Below are 12,442 nucleotides of genomic sequence, written 5' to 3'. Positions count from 1 at the left end.
AGGGGCCTGGAGTGGCAGGACAAGGAGAAATGACTTCCCAATGGCAGAGAGTGGGGTTAGATCGGATAGTAGGAAAAAGCTCTTCTCTGTGAAGCCCTGGAACAGGCTGCCCAGAAAAGTTGTGGCTGCCTGGTCCTTGGAGGTGTTCACTAAGACATTTCATTATTCAGAGTTTGTCTTTTGGTACTGCCCTTGAGGCAGACGGGCTTTTTAATGTTTGCCAATCCAGCACAGCGCTCTGAGTAACACATTTGACTAAAGCCTGTGTTTTTATAATTCAATTATTTCAAAATACAAAGAAACCACCAGTTTTGTAGCTTCACTAAGCAGAGCAAAAGGGAGTTGAAGGTTGGACATCTGGGATCTTAAATGTATGGCCCTTCAAGGACGCTGGAGTAACCAGAAGACTCCGGAGGAGACAGAAGCCTGGAAATTTGGAGACAACTCCATGCGCAAGAAAATGACAATGGAGGGATTAAAGAATGACAACCAAATTAGCATGAAGAGCGAGAAATCAATAACCAATACTGGACAGGAGGCTGATTACTGAAGAGAATCATGCACCTTAGAACCAATGGACATTAATTAATTTATTCGCCAAAAATTTACAAATAAACAAAAAGGCGGGAAGGCAGCCACCAACCCTCCCCGCACGCTATTGGCTGCCCTTAGCCCCGCCTCCATTGCCCACAGCCCTTAGCCCCGCCTCCATTGGCCACCGCCCTTAGCCCCGCCTCCTTTGGGCAGCTCCCCTGGCCCCGCCTCTATTGCCCGCCCCAACCCCGCCTCCATTGCCCGCCTCCAAGTCCTAGCTCCCCATTGGCTGTCTCCCGCGCTGGGCGGGGCCAATGGCCCTTTTGAAAAGGCGCGGGACGCTCCCATTGGTGGCTGCCACGGGAGGGGGCGGGGCTAGAGGCTCGCGCCGGCGTGCCCGGGGTATCCCAGCAGCCACTTAGTGGGAGTGGGCGGAGCCCGGCTGAGAAAAGCCGTCACCATTGGCCGGCGCTCGCGGTGCGTCATGAGCTGCGGCCAATGGGCGCAGAGTCCCGCCCCGCACGGTGCGGCTGGCGCGGCGGCGGGCGGGGAGCGGCCCGGGGCGGCCATGACCGACGCTTCGCTGCTGCTGCTACTGCTGCTGCCGCCGTGAGGGCGCGGGGGGCACGGACCGGCCCGGCCGCCGCATGGAGGCGCAGGAGGAGGCGCGGAGGCGCAAGCTGGAGGCAGGCAGGGCTAAGGTGAGGGGAAAGGGTCCCGGTTAGGCAGAGGCTGCGCCCGCCCCGCTCCCGGTGCGCTGAGAGCTGTCAGGCCCTGCCTGCTTGGCCTCAGCCCGGCCCGGGTCTCTCCCCTCCGCGGCGGGTCCCACGGCGCACTCGGAGCTGAGCCCGGGGGTGTCCCCGGTGGGGCTCCCCTGGCACGGTGGCTCCGCAGGAGAAGGCGTGCCCGGTGGTGTTTGTGTGTGCAGGCTGCCTGCGGGGCAAATCCCGCTGCACAGACATGGAAACATTAAGTCGCGTCAACACGGAGCAGCTGGCAGCTGTGCATGTGCATTCCGGCTCTGCTCTCGTTGTTTTTGGGGGTTTTTCCTCCCAGCTCTCCCATTTTTGCCCAGGATTCAGTGTTTGTGCTAGTGGTATATAGGATATATAATATTGCACTAGGGACTGAGGATCCCAAAGAACAGGTGGTGTTTTATTACTCGGCTGGCTCACTCCCTTGCCTGTGTGTGCACAGGGAGAGCAAAGAGCTGGGCTCGCTTTGGTGGTTTCCAGTCACGCCGGTAGCAAACACTTCATAAGCTTTGAACATTCAGGTGTAGTGTAGGGACTTGTGTAGAGCTCACAGGATGAGGCTGATACATAAAGATAACGTTCTCCAAGTAATTATTACCTGCAGCCACGTGTTTAACGCTGGTTGTGTGCTAACCCCGTTAGATGAACACTTTTGCTTTGTTTTGGTAGTGATGTTCAAGGAGCTGATTGGAAATGCTTGGTTACTTTCCTTTTAGCCCAGCATTTCTGCTGGGTTTTGAGCTGGTTTTGTCATATTTCCCTTCTGGCTGTGCCTGCTGAATAAGGCTTTTTAAGTTCTCACCTTTCCAGTAAGAGTGGAATGGGGGCTATAGCTAGGCAGGGTCGGGGGAAGTTTGGACCCATCAGGTCTTTCCAGATCCTGCCCTTTCTGCAGGGACCCAGCCTGGATATCTGGCTAGTGGGGTCAGAGGTGGCTTGGAGCTGTCCTGTGTGTCTGCTGTGTTTCTGTTTCAGCTGCTTCCCAAGGGAGCTTTTTTGGAAGGGAGCAGGGTTGTAGCTGAAACTGAAGCTGCAGCCTGGTGCTGGGCAGTGCAGCTCCTCCATCCCTGGCCTGGCCCTCCCTGATGCTGCCATGGATTCCACACTGCCTGCTCCTGCTCAGCAGTTTCTCATCTGCCTGCCTTCCCAGCCTTGTCATGTGCTGTGAGAACACAATCCTCTGCTGGAGAGCAGCTGCTCAGGAAAGAGCTCTGAGAGCAGGAGTTCCTAAGGTTGAGAGGTTGCCTTAGCATGGCACAACCTGTGTTAACATTCCTGTTAACATACATTAATTCCAGGTGCAGGACCTCTTTGTGCTTAGAAAAATGTGACAGACTTAGCTTGAGTAAGTTATTAGCTAGCTCCCACCTGTTGGAAAGCTGTTGTTTGCCATTAAGAAAAAAAAAAGCTGGGACTTGCCTTATGTTTCAAGTTATACCTGCAGAGCCAGGGTTGCATTTAATATTTTTATACTGTGTGCTAAATCTCTCTCTCCCCATTAAAAAACAGAAGCATCATTAGCAGTCCCATCAGTGTTGCTGCTGTCCAGAATGCTGAGAGCAGAGGGAGAGTTTTAGAGAGGCAGAGGCAGATGTGGTGCTTCCTCTGCTGATTAACATATCACAGACATCTGTTCCTTGGTGGGCAGATTGTGGGCCCAGACAGCTTCCAAAAAGCACCCAGGTGACATTTCCTCTTTTTTATTCTGCTTTTCATTTTTCTAGTTTTCTCTGTGCCCCCCTCCTCATGGCTACAGCACAGTTTTGAAAGGGAGGAAGAGCCATGAGCAAGTGCAGGTTCTCTGTCCTAGAGCAGCTTGAGGTCATCCCATCTCTGGTGTGCCACAGGAGTGTTCAGTGCCCATCAGATCAGCTTTCTGAAGCCTCTCTGGAGGAGCTGCTGGCAGCAGGGGACAGGAGTGAGGCTGGCATGTGTGTGAGAGGCCTCTGTTGTAGCAACCTGTGCAGTGATGTAACTGCAGTTGGCTGCTGCTTCACTCTGGAGGTGGGAACTCTTGAGGGCTTTTTGCCTCACCCTCACCCTCCAGAAAATGAGATATTGTATCTTTAGCATCCTAGATTTTAGTTTGCTAAGCAATGACTTGGCAGAGAAATATGTTCTAATGGTTTCCTTTTCAGACCTCCACTTGCATTATTCTTTTTCATGTAGGAATAAAACAATCCATTTTTGAGATGCATTTAAGTTATCACTTAATAATAATAATGCCAACTGTTAAATTTATTGGAGACTGTAATTGGCAGCTAAGTATTGGCTGTATCAGATACCTCACATTCCTGTTTCTAACAAATGCAGTGCTGATAAGCCAGGGTAGTAATTGAGAAACAGAACAAGCCTAATTATTCAGTGCTGCTTTTTTTTCCTTGTTTGTTTCTACCTCACATTAATTAGTCTGCATGTTGATCACCTGTGCCTCTCGTTACAGAGATCTCTGTGCCATACCTCAGGTGTGGGAAGTTTTGCTCTGCTTCAATTTTACAGTTAGGGCCTGAAAAATGAGAATGAGTGCAGCTTTTCCAGGAAGTTTTCCCACCTCACCATTTTGAGGAAGGTCTAGAAAATATTTCTTGGTTTTGTCCAAGAGCACTTGTTGTTTATGTTTGCTGTATCCAGGAGCTGGACTAATGTTTATTTGAACAACCTGTTTCTGTTTGGTGCTGATGTGGTTTTCTGCTGTGTTCTATTTTCTCTGGGTGTTGGTTTTGGTACTGATTTCTGAAACACATAAAGTAATACATCAACTTTTAACTGACTGGTGCTGGTGAAATGAAGTTGCAGTGCCTTGGTACCTGTAGAAAGGTGTCCTTTGGATGCTGTGGAGGACAGTGCTCTCAGGGTTCCTGTGGCAATGCTATATTTTGGCCAAAAGTGAAGCTTTCACCTTTGCATGTGCTTCTAGAAAGCAAAAGCATTCAAAACAAGCATAATGGGATCTCACTGTGGTGAGGCAGAGGCAGTTGTGGCTTGTTTCTTTCTTCATGTTCACACTCAGTACTTCGTGCTGGCTGTGAATTTGAGGTTCTCTTACAACAACACTTAACTTCATGTAGCTGATGAAAGGCTTTGGAAACCTGATACTGCTCTAAATAGAACTTTTCCCATAAATCTGGAGCATGCCACTCCACCAAGTCCAGTAGTTCCATAAAGTTTTGGTGTAGTTAGATATTTTTGCATGGCATGTGTTATGATTTTGTATGTTTAGTACATGTGAATGGGACCAAGTAAGTTTTGTTTTCTTTGACCTCTGCATTTAAAAATGTAGAGTGTTTAGGTGGTCAGTCATGCCAGGTCTTGGTATTTTCATGTGAGATTCTTGGTCTCCCTTCATGAATCAGTAACTGCTCCCTGTAATGCCCACTCTCTGTGCCTTTCATCTTTTCTGCTTGTTTTACTCCTGTTTTCCCTTTTTCCCTGCTTCAGCAGTTTGCTCTACTCTCCATTTTCCTGCAGGTTTCCTGCTGCCCCCTTTCCCCATGTTATCAGGTTAATGAGTGCTGTAGCTATTTTTGACACACATTGCCATCAGTAAGTGCTGGAGCTGACACCAGGTTTCAGAGGATAGGATTTGTGTCTCATTGCAACTTTATGGTCTGTTCATTCTGCTTGTTATGAAAGGCACAAGTCTGGCAACCTTCATTTAATCTGCATTTCAGTATTGCTAACTCTAGAAATTACAGGAGGTAATCTTAAAAATTAAGCTTGTTGTACATAAGAATTTGATCAGCTGGTAAGAAATTGATGTTTTTCTGCAAATGTACCTTTTAAACAGGCTGCTGGGTGTGGCAGATGTTTAACTGTGCACCTGTTGAGGAGCTAAGCTGCCAGCTACAAGTTCCTGTAAGGAGAGGGGACTGAACTAGATCCTTTCCACAAACTGAATGAGAAGAATGGAACAAGATTTTTCTGCAAGGTGCCTGTTGGGCAGGAAAACCAGGCTGTTAAGCAGTGGCTTTTTGTATGAGTTGCAGGTGGAACTTGGCAGTGATGTTTACATCCAGTCATCAGTTAACTATCTGTTTTGTCTCATCACAAGGATATAACACTGCCCTTGATAACCTGTGGTTTTAACCTTGAAATCTTTTCCCTTATCAGAAGGATGTCTGGATTTCTGCTGTGTGGGAGATGTTACTTGGAAATGCTGCCTAAACACAATACTAGAGTTGAAAATAACAATAATCCTTTTTAAGCTGTTTAGGGTGTTAGGGAGAGTTGGGTAATAAATTGTCAGTGACATTCTTTACAAGTCTCTGGGGCTTTGTAGAGCTGTGATAGCCTGATAAAGTAGAGCATCTGATTCTTCAACAGAAGAAATTAAAATGACCTGGCTTAATTGATTTTCTATTTATGTACTGGAGGCTGCTTTCTGGCGAAGAAGTTTTGCTGTGTTCTCTTAAGGGGGTGGCAGGGAAGGAGCATTAAAATTAACGGAAGTGAATCCTCATCTCAAAGCTTAGGCTGGCTAAGACCTGTTTAGATGTATTTGTAGGGGTGTGCTGGTGCTGGCACCATGACAAGGGGGTTCTTGTTTTTGCTGGTCTTGCAGAAAGACTGCTCAATTATTATTTTTTCCTAATGCTTTTACTATATTGACAACTCGTTCCTTTACTTATTTGTCTTGCTGTAATTCTGGATTCTTATTGACACACCAAGTTTCACTGAGTAAATCTTTGATTCTTGTGTGGAAATGAGCCTTTAGTACTGGTGTGAGATTTGTTGCTTAGTGGCACAGTTATCCAGTATGTTGTGAATTATCCAGGCAGATAAAGCAGTTTTTCTGCAGATGTATATAATTTATCAAGACAGGAGCTCTGTCACCCATGACTGTGTTAATCTTGTGGTCCTGCTACTTTTTCCTTGCTTACCTCTCCCTGTACCTCTTGCAATCTTTCCTGAACAGTTTGCTTACTTCAGACAGCGAAAAGCAAAGGGCGACGTCGCGCAGTCGCAGAAAAAGGCGGCGAAGAGGAAGGGCTCGGCTGTCCACACGCATGACCTTCCGAAGGAAGAGCCCCCAGTAGCAGCCAGAGATGCTGGGAAGGGCATAGAGGCTCAGGCTGAAGACACCAGCCTGCCAGAGGCAGCAACAGAGGCACAGGTAAATTTTAGTATTTCTTGCCTTGGCTCCACTCCATTTGCAGGTAACAAGTGTTGCAGGTGGTTGTTTGACTCTATTGAGTGTTAGCTCACTGGCACTGGCCACTAGCTGCTCCTAGAGGAGAGGTAAGTGAACTGGTGTTATCTTCACTTGTAAAAGTTCACTCTCTAACAGAGTAATCTCATTTAGTAAGACATTACATGGCCTGGGCAGCTGTTATTGCCAGGGAGCTGTTAGCCTCCTAAATTAAAGCTTTTCACCTTTTGCTGCCATGGACTTCTCTTTGGGCAGACCTGCAGTTATGTGGCTGTGAATTCATGAAATGGCAAATCTGGACTGGGAGATCAACAGATTAAAAACTGCCAGGATCTTATACTGCACAGCATTCATTTGGTTTTGTATCACTTGGCTGGCTCAAATATGCTTAAATGTTTTCTGAAAAACTATAATTTATTCCAGCCATTGTAAAGCCAGCATAGATGTTATTTCCACAGATTTAAGGTGTGACTTTGCTTGTGTCTGATGTGTTTTGGTATGTCTGTACTGATGGCTCTGTAAAGGTAGTCATGTTTTCTGTGGAAAGAATTTTGTGCCTTCTGCACCAAAAGCATCTCTCCAGATGTTGCTGTGTTTTCAAAACATTCCACAATAGCATCAAACTAAAGTGTTTGCAAACCTGCAATGATGGGGGATAAAATTTGCGTGTGTTATCCTGCTTTCTGTTGTGAGGGTATCCCTGATGCTTTCAGGATATCTTCAACAAAATGTTACCATTGCAAAGGCTTTTATGAAGCTACACACCGAGGAAAAACAGTGTTTTGTCACTCAGCCATAGCAGTGTCCTTGCTGCATTTGTGTGAGCTTAAATTAAAAAAACAAACAAAAAATCACTTACTGCTGCTAAGCAGCTTTTTTCAAAATAGCTGGTTTGTAAAGCAGCTGGAATTCTAGGTTACCTGGAGAGGGTGCCTCCAGGGAGACAGTAATCATTGGGAACTGCTTCAAGCAGACTCAAAATGCAGGGAGAGCTGTGGACTGCCTTTTCCAAATAATGCCGTAGTCATCTTGGTCTTGTTGTGAATTTAGTGAGAGGGAAACCTCCTTCAAGGTATCAAACTATGTTAAATCTGCGTGTCATAAAAAGGAGTTGCTTTTGTGATTACCTGAATGGTTTTAGCATGTTTGTTAATTAATGTCCTGTCAGTTTACTAATTTTTAGTAGTAGAATAAAGATTACTTAAGTGTTTGCTAGCTACAATAGCAGAAGATCAAGCATTGAATCAGTGTTGAGGATTAGCCCTAAATTTAAGTAGACATTATAATACTTTTGTTAGTTTGTTTTTCTGCAGTTTAGTTCATTTCACCGTGTAAGACCAGCTGAATTTAGCTTAAAGTCAGTTTCTCACAGCACAGACCTTTCTGGCTCATGCTTAAGATGCTTTCAAAATAATTCTGATTTTCCTTATTTTTATTTAAAATAGCTATGATTTCATGTTTGTTTCATTTGTTCATTTACCAGGGCAGCACTGATTTATCTAGCTGGGAGCCACTGGATGATCATGCAACTGAAGTAAGTGTGAAGAGGTGTATCTTTAGTACAAGATGCTGGGTAGAGCTGAAAGGAGACTGATAATTGGTTGTTAAAATGATTAATTGACTGTTGTTATCAAATATGATGAAACTGATGTGATTTCACTGTTTTATGGTATAAAGCAGGCATTTCTCTATGTACATGTACTGGCTGTGAAAAGTGGTTGCTGAGAAAATTGGGTTTTGTAAAATCATAGACTTTGCCCAAGAAGTGTGAATGTTTCAATGCTTCCAATTGATACATGGTTTCATTTTTCATTGTTTCATACAATGTAAACAAAATGTATTCAAAATAAAATACAAGATACTGTGTCCTCTGTGATGATTGTAACAATGTTGCTCCTAAGAAGCCAGAGAAATTTCATTTTAATTGAAGAGCTTTACATTGTTGTTTCTCATTTGGGTGGACTGTTTCCAGTCAGATGGATGTCAAGACTTTGTTTAAATTGGAAATATTCTGCTTCCTTCCTCACAACTCGAGGTATTTAAATCCCGATACATGCCAAAATGCTATGTTGCCACCATTGGGTGCTATAGAATCACAACACTTTTACTTTACTTTTGTGCCTTAAACTATCATGAAAATCTATTATCTATGACCATTTTTCATTTGAAGTTTTGAAGCCTTAAGGATTTTATTTATGTAATGTTTCTGTTAGATACAAAGGCCCAGCATTGAGTTACTTTTCAAGTAGAATTTGCCCAAGACTTAACCTTGAAGTTGAATTTGTTTTCAGATGAATCACAAAACGGTGGCTTTAGTGAATAAATGCATTTCTGTTTCCTTTATGCAGAAAGCTGGGATAAACTCTGCTGCAGAGTACAGCGAGGCTGATGCTCAGGTGTGTCAGGCCAGGATAGCTGAGCTGGAGAGCAAGCTGCTGGAGAAGCAGGAGGCAGTGGAGAGACTCACTGTGCAGATGGATGAGCTGCAGGACCAGCTCACCCAGCACAACAATTCCATGCAGCTCCAGGTATGTTTCACAGAACTGGGTAATGGCATAATAATATCTTATTTTAACCCTAAAAATATTTTGGTCTCAAGACTCAAAAACCTGTTGTTTTTTTTTTTTTTAGTGAGAAGTACTCCACCTTGCTAGTGTAGTGCAAAAAGCAGCATCCTCTTCCAGAATATTAAAAAAATATTTTGCATTCCTTTTCTCTAGCAATTCAATGTAAATTATTACCAGGTGCTTTCTCAGACTAGTTATTTTCTCCTGTATGTCTTCTTTTTCTCATTCTAGGATTGGTGAAATAAAGACATTTCCTGTTGGTGAGAAATAAATTGAAAAGATAAATGTAATTAACATAAAATAGGATTAATGTATCCCATCTCAGTAGCCTCCTCTCACATGGCTGAAGGGAATTGCAGGCAGATAGGAAATAATTTAGGGGGTACTAAATATTCATTATGTCCTTTTTGAAAACTTGATTGCTTTTTCCATCAATGAGAACTACAAATTTGGAAGTAAAAATACCCATTTCATTGCTGGTACCCCATAATTTGTTTTTAAAATCACTTTTGGTTAGGTTTGTCATCTCTGAGATCAGTTTAAGACTCCTCTTCCTTCATGCCTGCCATCATCTTTGGACACAAAGATTTCTTTGCTGCAAGTTGGTTAAAACTGAAATGTAACTACAGACTCTGTAATGGCTTTGCTTCAACAAAACCTACTTGGTTCCAAATATGTTAAGAATATCTTCCTGTTAAAAGTGCACTTTGTCTGACCCCTGTAGGAAACCACAGTTCAGGAGCAGAATGAAATCATCAGGAAGTTGACAACCTGCCTTCAACAGGCCAAGAAAGACCGCGATGAGCTACAGGAGGAGGCTTCACGTGTGGCTGGCCAGATCCACGATTTACAGCTCCAGTTACATCAGGTGTGCCTCTCCTGCAGTTTGCATGTCCTTACAGAGACTGCAAGAACAACTTTAGACTGTGAATGTAAGAACATTGAGCTGGTCATGTAGCTCCTCATAGTTCAGTTTGTAGCACAGCACTCCAAATGGTTTCAGGGCGAGGCAGGGTTTTTTCCTGGTTGCTATGGAGAAGTCCTGGAAATATCCTCCTATTTTCCACTTGCTTGCATAATGTTTTGAAGGTCATTGCACTTCTTTGTTCATCACTTAAGCCCTTGTTAGGGAATTCTGCACAATGTTGTTAGTGGAGTTAGGAGCTGAGTGGAAGCATTAGACAAGCCCTGCCTTAGGTTCAGATTTTTGGCAGCAGCTTGAATTCAGGTGAGGCACACCTAAACAGCCCTGGCTCATGAGTTCTTAAGAACTGCAGATCAGGTTTATCATAAATTGAGTTATTTACTGAGTAGGCAGAAGATTAACAGACAAATGGCCTTAAATAGGTTAAAACAACTACTAGAAACAGGTTAAAACAACTACTAGAAGATGACATAAAACAGTGCAGAACATAAAGCTATCTATATTATAGCTAACAAACAATACTATAGATTAGGAGTCAATCTAACTTATCGCTGAACTGATGAGGAGGTACACAGATTGCTTTCCCTCAACCCCCAAGAGAGTGACCACAAAGTGGCATCCCAGCTTTGGGGAAGGCCCCACACATTTCCACAGAATGTGCAGAAGACTTCTGCCTTGTGAAAATTTGGTGTAGTTTTTATAGTTTGTGAAGTGTTAAGTGTCTGTCAGTCAGAAATTCAAACTTAGCTTCCTTCAACCTCTCTCCCAAAGCAAGATGTTTATTGTCAGCTGGGAATGCCACCTCCGTGGTGCCAGAAATATCTCACTACCAGACAGATGTCTGGCCTGAAATATTTCACCAATTAGCAAATTCTTGTGAGGGGGAAGATGCCCTGAGCTCTTGCACCAGCTGATAGGCTGAACAGATAAGCCCTTCTGTGGTGGGGGAATGTCCTGCCACAAGTGGTTTGTGGCTTGTGCACAACTGTTGCTATATAATTTGGGCCTGCCATGTGATCATCTGTCCTTTGCCAGAGAAATCTATGAGTTTCTGCTTGGGCAACTGGAACATCTCAGCTGTTAGACAGAAACTTGCTGTGCTGAGGTCATGTGACTTGGCTCAAAGAAAGAAATTTCAAATGACACGGTTCAAGCAGCCTCTCTGACACGTAGGAACCTGCTTCAGTGCAACAGGTTGATCATGGATCTAATCCCTGGATAATGACACGTACTGCAGCCTTTCTCTGCTTTAAAATGTGTTTTTGAAAGTGCTTTATTCTTTCTTGGTGACACTCAGTATTCCAATGGCTGTTTTCTCTGACATATATATTTGTTGTCCTTGGAGCTTTTTAGTATATGCCCAAGAGAAATGTTTCTGTACAGTAACTGTTTCAGGTTTGCAGGATCTTAATGTCTGGATAGGAAGGGAAGGGGCGTTTAAAATTTTTAAAAATAAAAACCAAGACTTTTTAGTCTAGGAATTATCTTAATGGAGTTGCTTACAGCCTGAAAAAGGTCTGCTAAATGAAATTTAGTAAAATAACAAAAAATACTGCTTTCCATCTACAGTTCTGGTTGCAATAGCAAAATGTGGTAAAAGTGAAGGCTACTCAACAGGTGTTTGGGATTTGCACCATAAGCCATTGAAAGACAAGGATCAAGCCTCAATAGCATTTCAGGCATATTCTAACTAAGTCTACTGAGATGATGCACATTGTGGAAGGATGTCAACTTTGATATCAGATGAAAGCACTAATACTGCCTTACGTATTCTTCCTTGGTTTTAGCAACATACTGAGAAAAATATATTAAATAAAACATATTATCCTGATGGAAGGAATCTTTTCCTTTCATTTGAAAGGATGTGGAGAAGAAGAAACCAACCTTTAGTAATGAGCATTAAAGTCTTCTTCTTTACAGGGAAGACTGGTTTTGCTCATTGTCCTCTTAATGGCATGTCCAGTCCATTGGGAGTTCTGTTTTCTATTGGACGAGTTCAGTATGATTTATTATGCTAGATTTATAGGTTCATCATGTTAGAAAAGCCACCACAGGGATGAATTATCTAACATTTGCATCTTTTCAGTAAGTAATAGTATCTAAAACACAACAAGTGTTGTTTCCCTTTTTAGGATCATTTTTATTCCTTGAGAATGAAAGCTTTAGGGTAAATCTGTAAATACAATTGCTTACAGTGAGTCTTGTGTATGAGTTGTTTGGATACAAACTTTCTCCTGACTGTGAGTGCCTTTTATGTGTCCAGGTTACTGAGCTACTGAGGAGTAAAAGTCTCAGGCAAAAGGAAGGATTAGAAGCCCAGCAGCAAATGTCCTTGTTTCAGGACCGTCTCAGAGAGCAGAATGCGCACTTGGAGAGTCTGCGGGAGAAAGCACGTGACCTGCAGGTACAGCTGGAGTCTTCTCAAAAGGTAAAAACATGGTTTTTTTTAATTATTTCAAATTTGGTGGTAACTTGAATTTGCTATAGTGACGTATTCATGAAGAAAGTATTT

The 12,442-nt window shown here is 43.5% G+C and overlaps 1 protein-coding gene across 2 annotated transcripts in view; it reads left to right on the top strand.

Moving 5' to 3' along the window:
- Positions 1 to 1,137: 1,137 nt before the first annotated feature.
- The window catches only part of PCNT (pericentrin), a 70,357-nt gene continuing 59,052 nt past the window's right edge, over positions 1,138 to 12,442 (top strand). For both annotated transcript variants that reach the window (XM_066553259.1, XM_066553258.1), the window contains exons 1-6: positions 1,138 to 1,235; positions 6,205 to 6,402; positions 7,922 to 7,972; positions 8,787 to 8,966; positions 9,730 to 9,873; positions 12,194 to 12,358. In XM_066553259.1, the coding sequence (XP_066409356.1) occupies positions 1,182 to 1,235; positions 6,205 to 6,402; positions 7,922 to 7,972; positions 8,787 to 8,966; positions 9,730 to 9,873; positions 12,194 to 12,358 (792 nt within the window). In that variant the 5' untranslated portion in view covers positions 1,138 to 1,181. The remainder of the gene's footprint in view (positions 1,236 to 6,204; positions 6,403 to 7,921; positions 7,973 to 8,786; positions 8,967 to 9,729; positions 9,874 to 12,193; positions 12,359 to 12,442) is intronic.

Source organism: Molothrus aeneus, chromosome 7 (assembly GCF_037042795.1).
Source record: "Molothrus aeneus isolate 106 chromosome 7, BPBGC_Maene_1.0, whole genome shotgun sequence".
NCBI classification, from domain to species: Eukaryota; Metazoa; Chordata; class Aves; order Passeriformes; family Icteridae; genus Molothrus; species Molothrus aeneus.
The sequence above is the reverse complement of the archived record's forward strand: the minus strand, read 5'-3'. Positions and strand labels throughout refer to the sequence as shown.